Raw genomic sequence first — 14,155 nt, forward strand, 5'->3', positions numbered from 1 at the left:
AGCCTATAAGCATATAATCTATATGTACACTTCTGCACTAGTGGGGCCAGCACCTCAGGTGCTGCTTACCGCCCGCTCAAAGCGGTTGTGTGATCACCAGAATCCCTGCCTGGGTCTCCCAGAGCTTGTCTCCCCTCTCCAGCGTCAGAAGAGCTGACAGGAATGGCTGCCGGCGTCCTGAGGAGAGGAGGGGGCCGTGGGCGTGCCCTGGAAAGTGCGGGAATCTGGTGCCCCACTGTGCACAGTGAGGGGGGTGAAGTATGCAAAGCATGTTCCAGCCCTCAGCGCTGGCATCCTGTACAGCGTCCCGCCCTTCCCCTGACTGGCAGGCCTGGGGGCGGGAAAAAAGTGAGACTAGGCCGCAAAAGCCGGGGACTAAAGTTATAAGCGCGGTCAGCGCGGTAGTCCCCGGCGTACTAACACTCCCAGCCGCGCTGCAGTGTGAAATGGCAGCGCGCGGTCAGCGCGGTAGTCCCCAGTAAACTAACACACCCAGCCACGCTGCAGTGTGTGATGGCACAAGCGCGGTCAGTGCTGCGGTCCCCGGCGCACTAACACACCCAGCAATGCTGGAGTGTTTCTGTGTGCGGTCCCCACGGGGACACAGAGTACCTCAAAGTAGCAGGGCCTTGTCCCTGACGATACTCGGCTCCTTGTCCAGCAGAGTCCCCAGGGGCTGTGGATGGAGCACGGTCTCAGTGCCTGGAGACCGATAAGGATCCCACTTCACCCAGAGCCCTAAAGGGATGGGGAAGGAAAACAGCATGTGGGCTCCAGCCTCCGTACCCGCAATGGATACCTCAACCTTAACAACACCGCCGACAAGAGTGGGGTGAGAAGGGAGCATGCTGGGGGCCCTGTTATGGGCCCTCTTTTCTTCCATCCGACATAGTTAGCAGCTGCTGCTGACTAAGCTGTGGAGCTATGCGTGGATGTCTGCCTCCTTCGCACAAAGCATGAAAACTGAGGAACCCGTGATACACGGGGGGTGTATAGGCAGAAGGGGAGGGGCTTTACACTTTTAAGTGTAATACTTTGTGTGGCCTCCGGAGGCAGAAGCTATACACCCAATTGTCTGGGTCTCCCAATGGAGCGACAAAGAAAATATTATTATTGTCTATAAAAAGGTGTCTGATTACAAAGGTGCCACACAAGAAACATCTCATAATAGGTAAAACCAGTGAGCTGTCGCAAGACCTTCACAACTTAATTGTTATCAGACAATAAATGCTTCATCTAATATCGCAATTTCATAAACAATGGAACAATTGGTTGTCTTCTTGTTTAAATACTGTTATTAAATGACTCCGTAGATTTATATATATATATTAATTTTCTAATCACATTCTCTCTCTCTCTCTCTCTATATATAGAATGTGATTGGAAAATTAATGTAAGGTCACCATCTCCCCCTCCCCTCCATAACCCTCTTAATAATGTGTTGATTTATTTAATGTCAATATGATGTAATATTTGACACATTTTGTTAATAAAAATGTTATGGTTTAAAAAAGACATAATGGAATTGACAAATTTAGAGCATGCTGGGATTTATAGTGCCTCAACATTTGGAGAAGCGACATTATAGACAAAGTTAATCAGACACTGATGTTCTTGATGGGAAAAAATGTTTTAATCATCGATAAAAAAACAAGACATGGGCAGTTTAGTATAGAATTTGTCAGTATTGAACTAGTGGTGTAGTCCAAGCTGCTGCTGATTGTACAGTGATATCAGGCGGGCTGGTCGCCGTACAGAGCCAGGACCCCCTATGTCCCATGGCTAGTATCACCCATGGACCGCTATGAGCCGCACTGGTGGCGTTACAATACGCCCGCCGCTGGGGAACGCGCAGGAATAAACAGTTTGTTCTCGCACTCCAGTCGCCGGATTATCCGTTACACGTTGCTGTTCGGAGCCATCTGCAGATATTCTTTGTAGAGTTTCTCTTGGGCTTCGTATAATTTCCTGAGTTTTTTGGTCTGACCTTTGCTCAGCTCCTTCCCTTCAGTGTCATGTGTTGGGAATCCCTAGAAAAACGAAGACAATAAACACGTCATATAAATAAAGAATTCCATTCATCCGGCATCTGATAATCTGCCATCGGCTCACGTTTTCATCAAACTTTGAGTACTTGTCGATTTCGGTCTTGAACATTTCACTTGGACAGATCTTCATTTTTCCGAGTTTTGCCGCCTGCGAGAAAAATAAGAGAAAACAAACTGGAATTAAAGCTAAAATCGGAACTTACAGGTTGTCAGGCTTCTGTAACGCAAACAATGCAGAACTTTATTATATACCGATATATATACACACACACACACACACAGATAGATAGATATATTAGTATATATCTATATATCTATCTATCTATATATAGACACACTACATAGGGGAAAAGCCGCAGCTCCCCCCTGGGCACAGATAATTCCTTCAAGCAGCCGCACATTTATGAGGTTACTGACTGTGACAATAGGAAAAGGAAACAGGACATCCTCCTATTGTCCCCCTACACTACTAATGAGATACACAGATTTCTTCATACATAATATCAGGCCTATCCTGAATTACATCCTGCATTATACTCCAGAGCTGCATTCACTATTCTGCTGGTGCAGTCACTGTGTACATACATTACATTACTGATCCAGAGTTAAATCCTGTATTATACTCCAGAGCTGCACTCACTATTCTGCTGGTGCAGTCACTGTGTACATACATTACATTACTGATCCAGAGTTAAATCCTGTATTATACTCCAGAGCTGCACTCACTATTCTGCTGGTGCAGTCACTGTGTACATACATTACATTATTTCCCCTGTACTGATCCTGAGTTACATCCTGTATTATACTCCAGAGCTGCACTCACTATTCTGCTGGTGCAGTCACTGTGTACATACATTACATTGGACAGGTTGATATTTTAACCTGCATTATTCAGTTTCTTCCATCCTTTCTAGTAAATATCACGCTGTTCAGACTATGTAGCTGCAGGAATCCGGTGTATATCGTCAGCCATTAATCATCCTGGAAAGGTTTAGGGAAATAGTTAGCAGATTACCAGGGAGTCCGGGGCAATTTACCTCCTGCTCCAGTTTTTTCCTAGCAGCTTCTTCTTTTTTCCTTTTCTTCTCCTCCTCAGCCTGGAAATACACAAGAGATGTCCTTTTATTATACTATGCAGTACAAGATATGTTTTTCTGCTTAGCTGGAGGGTGGGGGGGAACAATCAGGGTGGACATTAGCATCTGGCTGCTGCCAAAAAGAAGTGGCCACTCAGCTGAACGGCCGTCCATGTAATGCACGCGTGCGGTTCCGGCTCAGAGGTGGGGCCGAGCGGCGGACCCCCCAAATATCCAAAAAGACCATGTGGACTATGAAACACGTGGATTTTACCTTTTTCTTTTCCTCCTTCTCTTTCAGCAGCGTCTCCCTATCCACGAGTTTCACCACAGTGGGAAGTCCTACAAAAAGAATGGAGTTTGGTGGGAGGTTGTCTCTTCGGTACAGAAGACAATGGATCCTACTGCGCATCGGGGTTTAGAGAAGCCACAACGCTTGTTACGTTGCAGCTGGAAATGGGGGGGCTGGGTTTTTCAGTTGTACGCTCAGTGGAAAAGTAACACCTGGTACTGGAGAACATCACGATCCATAAGTAGAAACCAGTCTGTACCATCATTTATGTGCTTGTGCTGGACACAAGGGAAGGTTTCCATTAGTGGGTCTGCTAATTAGGTTTCACAGGCAGAGAAGGGGGCTGGCTGAGCTGCTACAAGGAGCCGATACCCTTCACCCTCAGCTCTGACAACATGCGGCACAGTAAATGTACCTGCTGAACCCCGGACAAAAAGGGAAATCTACAGGTCAGGGTCTCTGATGGGCTTCCACAGCCTCTATGTGTCATAGTACATACCCTATTTCCCCTAAACTAAGACCTATCCCGAAAAAGAGAATTTTGTTTACTTACCGTAAATTCTTTTTCTTATAGTTCCGTCTTGGGAGACCCAGACCTTGGGTGTTTAGCTTCTGCCTCCGGAGGACACACAAAGTACTACACCTAAAAGTGTAGCTCCTCCCTCTGAGCTTATACACCCCCTGGTGAGCAGACCCAGCCAGTTTAGTGCAAAAGCTGAAGGAGAATAGCCACCCACAAGTAGAACAGAGCAAGAGCCGGAACGACCGGAGACTCTGTCCACGACAACAGCCGGTGATAACACGCGGAACAAGGAAATTGCCAACAGGCAACAGGGAGGGTGCTGGGTCTCCCAAGACGGAACTATAAGAAAAAGAATTTACGGTAAGTAAACAAAATTCTCTTTTTCTTTATCGTTCCTTTGGGAGACCCAGACCTTGGGACGTTCCAAAGCAGTCCCTGGGTGGGAAATAAACAGAAAAACTAAGTAGGCAGAACCTAACTTCACAAATGGGCGACAGCCGCCTGAAGGATGCGTCTGCCAAAGCTCGCATCTGCCGAAGCATGAGCATGCACTTGGTAGTGCTTCGAGAAGGTATGCAGGCTAGCCCAAGTGGCAGCCTGACAGACTTGCTGAGCCGTAGCCTGGTGCCTAAAAGCCCAAGAGGCACCGACAGCTCTGGTCGAGTGTGCCTTGATCCCCGGCGGGGGAGACGCCTGCGTACTCTGGTAGGCGTCCGAAATGGTCGACCTAATCCAACGGGCTAAAGTCGGCTTAGAAGCAGGGAGGCCCTTGCGCCGCCCTGTGGTTAGCACAAAAAGAGAGGTGCACCGCCTAAGTGCAGCAGTGCGAGACACATAGATCCGGAGAGCACGCACCAGATCTAGAGTATGTAGAGCTTTTTCAAAGCGATGAACAGGGGCCGGACAGAAGGAAGGTAAGGTAATGTCCTGGTTTAGGTGGAAGGGAGAGACCACCTTAGGAAGAAAGTCCGGAGTCGGACGGAGAACCACCTTGTCTTGATGAAAAACTAAAAAAGGTGACTCAGAGGAGAGCGCAGCCAAATCAGAGACTCTCCTGAGTAAAGTTATGGCAACCAGAAGGGCCACTTTCTGTGAAAGACGGTACAAAGAAACCTCCCTAAGAGGCTCAAAGGGGGGTTTCTGCAAGACCGTGAGAACCAAGTTAAGGTCCCAGGGGTCCAAGGGCCGCCGGTAAGGCGGAATGATGTGAGACGCGCCCTGCATGAAGGTGCGGACCTGAGCCAGCCGAGCGAGACGCCGCTGGAACAGAACTGACAGAGCCGAAACTTGTCCCTTGAGAGAGTTGAGGGACAGTCCTAGCTGCAGACCGGACTGTAGAAAAGACAGAAGGGTCGGCAAGGAGAATGGCCAAGGAGGATGGCCGGAAGAGCGACACCAGGACAGGAAAATTTTCCAAGTCCTGTGATAGATCTTAGCGGAGGAAGACTTACGGGCCCGAGTCATAGTGGAGATGACTTCAGGGGGAATACCAGAAGCCGTCAAAATCCAGGACTCAAGAGCCACGCCGTCAATTTGAGGGCCGCAGAATTCGGGCGGAAAAACGGACCTTGCGAGAGTAGGTCTGGACGGTCCGGGAGATGCCACGGCATCTCTACAGACAGTTGGAGCAGGTCCGGATACCAAGCTCGCCTGGGCCAGTCCGGTGCAATGAGGATGACTCGACGACCCTCCATTCTGATCTTGCGCAGGACTCTGGGCAAGACAGCTAGAGGAGGAAACACGTAGGACAGACGAAACTGGGACCAGTCCTGAACCAGAGCGTCCGCGGCGAAGGCCTGAGGATCGTGGGAGCGAGCCACGTAAACCGGAACCTTGTTATTGTGACGGGATGCCATTAGATCCACGTCCGGAGTGCCCCACTTGCGGCAGATCGACTGAAACACTGCCGGGTGCAGGGACCACTCGCCACCGTCCACGGTTTGACGGCTGAGATAATCTGCCTCCCAGTTTTCTACGCCTGGGATGAGGACTGCGGATATGGTGGACCTGGAGTCCTCCGCCCATTGAATAATGCGTTGTACCTCCGTCATTGCCAGGCGGCTGCGTGTCCCGCCTTGGTGATTGATGTAGGCAACCGCTGTCGCGTTGTCTGACTGGACTCGAATGTGCCTGCCCGCCAGCAGATGGTGAAATGCTAGGAGAGCTAGAAGCACGGCTCTGGAACTGGGCAAAGGGAACAGCCTCCATTGACGCCACCATTTGACCCAGCACCTGCATCAGGCGCCTGAGGGAATAACAGCGGGGCCTCAGCAGAGAGCGCACCGCCAACTGGAGTGACAGCTGTTTGTCTAAGGGCAACTTCACAAGTGCCGGCAAAGTCTCGAACTGCATCCCTAGGTACGTGAGACTCTGGGTCGGAGTCAGAGTGGATTTGGAAAGATTGACAAGCCACCCGAATTGGGCTAGAGTGGCGAGAGTGAGCGAGACACTCCGCTGACAGTCTGCGCTGGATGGAGCCTTGACTAGAAGGTCGTCCAGGTAAGAGAGCACTGCCAACCCCTGGAGGTGCAGAACCTCAAATCACTGCTGCCATGACCTTGGTGAATACCCGAGGGGCCGTGGCTAACCCGAAGGGGAGAGCCACGAATTGGAAATGATCCTCTCCTATTGCAAAGCGTAGCCAACGCTGGTGTGAAACTGCAATTGGCACATGTAGATAGGCATCTCTGATGTCGATGGACGCCAGGAAATCCCCTTGGGTCATTGAGGCAATGACTGATCGCAGAGACTCCATGCGAAAGTGCCGCACCTGAACATGCTTGTTGAGAAGCTTGAGATCCAGGATGGGCCGGAAGGTACCGTCCTTTTTGGGAACTAGGAAGAGGTTTGAGTAAAAACCTCTGAACCGTTCCCGGGCGGGAACTGGTACAATTACTCCGTTGGCCTGCAAGTCTGCCACGGCCTGTGAGAAGGCGGTGGCCTTGGAGCAGGGGGGAGTCGACAGAAAAAATCTGTTTGGCGGGCTGGAAGAGAATTCTATCCTGTAGCCGTGAGAGATGATATCTCTCACCCACTGATCGGAAATTTGTTGAAACCAAGCATCGCCAAAGTGGGAGAGCCTGCCACCGATTAAGGACGTTGCTGGAGCGGGCAGAGAGTCACGAGGAGGCTGCCTTAGTGGCAGGACCTCCTGCGGTCTTCTGTGGACGCGCTCTTGAGCGCCAGTGGGATTTCTGGCCCTTAGCTGAGTTAGCGGACGAGGCAGAGGGCTTAGAGGACGACCAGTTGGAGGAACGAAAGGAGCGAAACCTCGACTGAATCCTACCCTGGGCAGGTTTCCTGGTCTTGGTTTGTGGCATGGAAGTACTCTTCCCGCCAGTAGCCTCTTTAATAATTTCATCCAGTTGTTCACCGAACAGCCGGGACCCAGCAAAAGGGAGCCCAGCAAGGTACTTCTTTGAAGAAGCATCTGCCTTCCACTCTCGAAGCCACAAGATCCTGCGGATAACGAGGGAATTAGCCGAAGCCACTGCAGTGCGGTGAGAAGCCTCTAGCATGGCAGACATGGCATAAGAAGAAAAAGCTGAAGCTTGAGAAGTTAAGGCAACCATCTCGGGCAGAGATTCCCTGGTGATGGAATGCATCTCCTCTAGAGAAGCAGAGATGGCTTTGAGGGCCCACACTGCTGCAAAAGTTGGGGAAAACACGGCCCCCGCCGCTTCATACACGGATTTGGCCAGAAGGTCAATCTGACGGTCAGTGGCATCCCTAAGGGAAGTGCCATCAGCCACCGACACAACGGTCCAGGCTGAGAGCCTAGACACCGGAGGGTCTACCTTTGGGGAGTGAGCCCACTCCTTGACCACCTCAGGTGAAAGAAGGGAATTTTGTTTACTTACCGTAAATTCCTTTTCTTCTAGCTCCAATTGGGAGACCCAGACAATTGGGTGTATAGGCTATGCCTCCGGAGGCCGCACAAAGTATTACACTTAAAAGTGTTAAGCCCCTCCCCTTCTGCCTATACACCCCCCGTGCTCCCACGGGCTCCTCAGTTTTGGTGCAAAAGCAAGAAGGAGGAAAAAGAATTATAAACTGGTTTAAAGTAACTTCAATCCGAAGGAATATCAGAGAACTGAAACCATTCAACATGAACAACATGTGTACACAAAAAAACAGGGGCGGGTGCTGGGTCTCCCAATTGGAGCTAGAAGAAAAGGAATTTACGGTAAGTAAACAAAATTCCCTTCTTCTTTGTCGCTCCATTGGGAGACCCAGACAATTGGGACGTCCAAAAGCAGTCCCTGGGTGGGTAAAATAATACCTCGTAAGAGAGCCGTAAAACGGCCTCTTCCAACAGGTGGGCAACCGCCGCCTGAAGGACTCGCCTACCTAGGCTGGCATCAGCCGAAGCATAGGTATGCACCTGATAGTGTTTCGTGAAAGTGTGCAGGCTCGACCAGGTAGCCGCCTGACACACCTGCTGAGCCGTAGCCTGGTGCCTCAAAGCCCAGGACGCGCCCACGGCTCTGGTAGAATGGGCCTTCAGCCCTGAGGGAACCGGAAGCCCAGCCGAACGGTAGGCTTCGAGAATTGGCTCCTTGATCCACCGAGCCAAGGTTGATTTGGAAGCCTGTGACCCTTTACGCTGGCCAGCGACAAGGACAAAGAGTGCATCCGAGCGGCGCAGGGGCGCCGTACGAGAAATGTAGAGTCTGAGTGCTCTCACCAGATCTAACAAGTGCAAATCCTTTTCACATTGGTGAACTGGATGAGGACAAAAAGAAGGTAAGGAGATATCCTGATTAAGATGAAAGGGGGATACCACCTTAGGGAGAAATTCCGGAACCGGACGCAGAACCACCTTGTCCTGGTGAAAAACCAGGAAAGGGGCTTTGCATGACAGCGCTGCTAGCTCAGACACTCTCCGAAGTGAAGTGACTGCTACTAGAAAGAAGGGAATTTTGTTTACTTACCGTAAATTCCTTTTCTTCTAGCTCCAATTGGGAGACCCAGACAATTGGGTGAATAGCTACTGCCTCCGGAGGCCGCACAAAGTACTACACTTAAAAGTGTAAGGCCCCTCCCCTTCTGGCTATACACCCCCCCGTGGGAGCACGGGTCCCTCAGTTTTAGTGCAAAAGCAAGAAGGAGGAAAGCCAATAACTGTTTCAAAAACAAATTCAATCCGATAAACAATATCGGAGAACGTAACTTATCAACATGAACAACATGTGCACCCGAAAAACAAATACCCTAAGAAAAGAAGGGAATTTTGTTACTTACCGTAAATTCCTTTTCTTCTAGCTCTTATTGGGAGACCCAGACGATTGGGTGTATAGCTACTGCCTCCGGAGGCCACACAAAGCATTACACTAAAAAGTGTAAGGCCCCTCCCCTTCTGGCTATACACCCCCCGTGGGATCACGGGCTGCTCAGTTTTAGTGCTAAAGCAAGAAGGAGGAAAGCCAATAACTGGTTTAAACAAATTCACTCCGAGTAACATCGGAGAACTGAAAACCGTTCAACATGAACAACATGTGTACCCGCAAACAAACCAAAAATCCCGAAGGACAACAGGGCGGGTGCTGGGTCTCCCAATAAGAGCTAGAAGAAAAGGAATTTACGGTAAGTAACAAAATTCCCTTCTTCTTCGGCGCTCTATTGGGAGACCCAGACGATTGGGACGTCCAAAAGCAGTCCCTGGGTGGGTAACAAAATACCTCAAGTTAGAGCTGCAAGACAGCCCTCCTCTACGAGGAGGCCACTGCCGCCTGCAGGACTCTTCTACCTAGGCTGGCGTCCGCCGAAGCATAGGTATGCACCTGATAATGTTTGGTGAAAGTGTGCAAACTTGACCAGGTAGCTGCCTGGCACACTTGTTGAGCCGAAGCCTGGTGTCGTAATGCCCAGGACGCACCCACGGCTCTGGTTGAATGGGCCTTCAGCCCTGAAGGAACCGGAAGCCCCGCAGAACGGTAGGCTTCCAGAATTGGTTCTTTGATCCATTGAGCCAGGGTGGCTTTAGAAGCCTGCGACCCCTTGCGCTGGCCAGCGACAAGGACAAAGAGTGCATCAGAGCGGCGCAGGGGCGCCGTGCGGGAAATGTAGATTCTGAGTGCTCTCACCAGATCTAACAAATGTAAATCCTTTTCATACCGGTGAACCGGATGAGGACAAAAGGAAGGTAAGGAGATATCCTGATTAATATGAAACGAGGATACTACCTTAGGGAGAAACTCCTGAATGGGGCGCAGCACTACCTTGTCCTGGTGGACCACCAGGAAGGGAGCCTTGGATGACAGCGCTGCTAGCTCAGACACTCTCCGAAGAGACGTGATCGCTACCAGAAAGGCCACTTTCTGTGATAGTCGAGAGAGTGAAACATCCCTCAGAGGCTCGAAAGGCGGCTTCTGGAGAGCAACTAGTACCCTGTTCAGATCCCATGGATCTAACGGCCGCTCGTACGGGGGGACGATATGACAAACCCCCTGCAGGAACGTGCGTACCTGCGGACGTCGTGCTAGACGCATCTGAAAAAACACCAATAGCGCCGAGACTTGCCCTTTAAGGGAGCCGAGCGACAAGCCCTTTTCCAACCCAGATTGCAGGAAGGAAAGAAAAGTAGGCAATGCCAATGGCCAGGGGGACACTCCTTGTACAGAGCACCAGTAAAAGAAAATCTTCCACTTCCGTGGTAGATCTTAGCAGACGTGGGCTTCATAGCCTGTCTCATGGTGGCAACGACCCCTTGGGATAATCCTGAGGACACTAGGATCTAGGACGCAATGGCCACACAGTAGGTTCAGGGCCGTAGAATTCAGATGGAAAAACGGCCCTTGGGACAGTAAGTCTGGCCGGTCTGGTAGTGCCCACGGTTGACCGACCGTGAGATGCCTGTCGCCAGAGCTCTTTGATCGTCATGAAAACCGGGACCTTGCTGTTGTGCCGATTCGTGAAACCCGTCCGGGTGCAGAGACCATTCTCCTGCGTCCACGCCCTGGTGACTGAGGAAGTCTGCTTCCCAGTTTTCTACGCCCGGGATGTGAACTGCGGATATGGTGTATGCTCTGTCTTCCACCCCTAGCAGAATCCGGCGGACTTCCTGGGAGGCTCGCCGACTGCGTAGTCCGCCTTGGTGGTTGATGTATGCCACCGCTGTGGATTGTCCGACTGAATTCGGATCCGTTTGCCTTCCAGCCACTGCAGGAAGTCTTGCAGGGCAATATACACTGCCCAGAGCTCCAGACAATTGATCTGAAGAGTGGACTCCTCTGAAGAGAGTCCTTGATCGTCTGAGAAAGGGGGACGTTCCTGTGTAGGGACATCGACTTCCCCTCCCATTAGCGAAGAATGTTCTATTGAAGTGGACGCAGATGAAACTGCGTGAAAGGGACTGCCTCTGGATGAGGTGTCTCCTTGAAGGAGAGACTGCACCCCCGTCTGTAGTGACCGCTGTTTGTCCAGTGGAAGCTTCACCATCGCTGAGAGAGTGTGAAACCCCAAGCTAAGATATGCCAGCGATTGGGTTTAACTTTGAAAAGTTGAGGACCCACCCGAAACTCTGGGAAGTCTCCAGCGCCATGTTCAGGCTGTGTTGGCATGCCTCTTAAAAGAGTGCCTTGACAAGTAGATGGTCTAAGTAAGGGATCACAGGGTGACCCTGAGAGCGCGGGAGTGGTCCCACTGCTGCCATGAACTTGGTGAAAACCCGTGGGGCTGTCGCCAGACCGAAGGGTAGGGCTACGAACCGAAGATGCTCGTCTTCAATAACGAATCGTAGCAAACGCCGGTGCTCTGGAGCAATCGGCACGTGGAGATAAGCATCCTGATGTCTATTGATGCTAGGAAATCTCCTTGAGACATTGAGGCAATGACGGAGCGGAGGGATTCCATCCGGAACCGCCTGGTTTTCACGTGCTTGTTGAGCAGTTTAAGGTCCAGAACGGAACGGAAGGAGTCGTCCTATTTTGTCACCCCGACCAGATCGGAGTAAAAAGTGTCTCTGGTTCCTGAGGAGGAACCGGGATTACGACTCCTACTGCCTGCAGAAGAGCCTCGGCTCGGCCGGTGAGGAAGTTTTTGCGACAAACTGTCTCTCACCCACCGGCCATTGACCTGTGGCAGTTAAATGTCGCTAAAGCGGGGGAGTCTGCCACCGACCGCGGACGCGGAGAGAGAGGGCTGAAAGTCATGAGGAAACCGCCTTGGTAGCGGTTCCTCCGGCTGCCTTCTCCGGGCGTGATTGAGCCCGCCAGGAACCTGCGCCCCTCTGAGCCTTTTGAGTCCTGTTGGACGAGGGCAATTGGGACGTGCCCGAGCCTGGGAAGGACCGAAACCTCGACTGTCCCTTCTCCTGATGGGTCTTGTTTGATAGCTGGGGTAAGGAAGAATCCGTACCCTTGGACAGTTGAATGATTTAATCCAACCGCTCACGAAACAGTCTGTCACCAGATAAAGGCAATCTGGTTAAGCACTTTTGTGGAAGCAGCATCTGCTCCAATCCCTTAACACTAGGAGCGTAACAACACGGAGTTGGCGGACGCCACTGACGTACGGCTCGTAGAGTCCAGGACAGCATAAATAGCTTGAGTCGCAATGCCGACATTGCGAGGTGAAGGACGCTACTGCGGCCAAGATGTACATGTGACCGCGTCCCTCTGCGCAATACTAGCTGAAATAGCTTGGAGTGCCTCTATGGCTGCGAATGCCGGGGCAACCGACCCGCCGATAGCTTCATAGACAGATTGCAACCAGAGGGCTATCTGTCTGTCAATGGCATCTTTAAGTGAAGTCCCATCTTCCACTGCAACTATAGATCTAGCCGCAAGCCTGGAGATTGGGGGATCCACCCTTGGAGCGCTTGAGCACGTCAGGGGGGAAGAGACAACGCGTATCCTCAATACGGTTGGAGAAACGCTTATCGAGATAAGCGTGGTGTTCCTGGACTGCTTCTCTGGAGTCAGAGTGACCAGAAAAGTACTCAATATACGCTTGAGATACCGAAATAGGGATTTCTTCTGCTGTGAAGCTGACCCCTCCACTGGAGGAGTTGAGGGAGAAATACCCAACCTTCCATTGATGGACGCTATAAGATTATGCACTATAGCGTCACCATCCGGTGTATCCGGATTGAGAGCGGTCTCAGGATCAGAGTCCTGAACAGCTACGTCTGCATCATCATACAGAGAGTACTGTGATGAAGTCGAGGGCCGTTCTTAGGGAGCTCGCTTAGGCCGTCTGGGACTGTCGTCCGTGTCAGAGCCTGCACCCTGGGATGCATGGGACCCTCCTGGAGCCATGATTTGTTTCGAAATCAGGGTGGCCAGGGGCATTGAATCAACATGGCCCAAGGTCTGTCTGGACTGCAAAGTCTGTAAGATGTTAGTCATAGTCACAGACAATATATCAGCGGAAACTGCAATTCCGTCCCTGTCCCTGGACAGGGATCACAGGTGGTTCTTTTGGCCACCTGTAGCAGAGACCCCGTTGAGTAATTGCACACACTGGGGGTCCTGGAACAGTATCGCATGCAGTACAAGCAGCATAGAAAGCCTGTGCCTTGGCACCCATGCTTTTTTTTTGCTGTTGCTGTCTAGCCATCTAGGAGCATTAGCCAAGAATAGCGACCGTACAGTGCAATGTATAGCATACAAGCATGAAGTACAATAAACACTTCAGCACATGCAGTACAAGGAGCATAGAAAGCCTGTGCCTTGGCACCTTTGCTTTTCTGCTGCCGTTGTCTAGTTATTCAGGAGCATTAGCCAAGAAAAGCGACATACAGTGAATGTATAGCATACAAGCATGAAAATAACCACTGCAGCACATGCAATCCAAGCAGCATTGAAAGCTTGTGCCTTAGCACCCTTGCTTTTCTGCTGCTGTTGTCTAGTCATCAAGGAGCATTAACCAAGAATAGCGACATGCAGTGAATGTACAAGCATGAAAATAAACTCTGCAGTACATGCAATCCAAGCAGCATTGAAAGCTTGTGCCTTAGCACCCTTGCTTTTCTGCTGCTGTTGTCTAGTCATCAAGGAGCATTAGCCAAGAATAGCGACATGCAGTGAATGTACAAGCATGAAAATAAACTCTGCAGTACATGCAATCCCAGCAGCATTGAAAGCTTGTGCCTTAGCACCATTGCTGTTTGCTGCCGCTGTCTAGCCATCTAGGCGGGTAGACAGCCAAGAATAGCCCTTACAGTGCAATGTAAGGCATACAAGCATAAAGGACACATGACACTGCAGCACAT

At 50.9% G+C, this 14,155-nt stretch overlaps 1 protein-coding gene across 2 annotated transcripts in view; it reads right to left on the reverse strand.

Annotated features, from left to right (window-relative positions):
- Positions 1-1,611: 1,611 nt before the first annotated feature.
- Positions 1,612-14,155, reverse strand: part of CARS1 (cysteinyl-tRNA synthetase 1) — a 111,099-nt gene continuing 98,555 nt past the window's right edge. For both annotated transcript variants that reach the window (XM_075326951.1, XM_075326950.1), the window contains 4 exons: positions 3,399-3,466; positions 3,086-3,145; positions 2,113-2,196; positions 1,612-2,030 (listed from right to left, as the gene is read on the reverse strand). In XM_075326951.1, the coding sequence (XP_075183066.1) occupies positions 1,899-2,030; positions 2,113-2,196; positions 3,086-3,145; positions 3,399-3,466 (344 nt within the window). In that variant the 3' untranslated portion in view covers positions 1,612-1,898. The remainder of the gene's footprint in view (positions 2,031-2,112; positions 2,197-3,085; positions 3,146-3,398; positions 3,467-14,155) is intronic.

The sequence above is a fragment of the Anomaloglossus baeobatrachus genome, chromosome 10, assembly GCF_048569485.1.
Source record: "Anomaloglossus baeobatrachus isolate aAnoBae1 chromosome 10, aAnoBae1.hap1, whole genome shotgun sequence".
NCBI lineage: Eukaryota > Metazoa > Chordata > Amphibia > Anura > Aromobatidae > Anomaloglossus > Anomaloglossus baeobatrachus.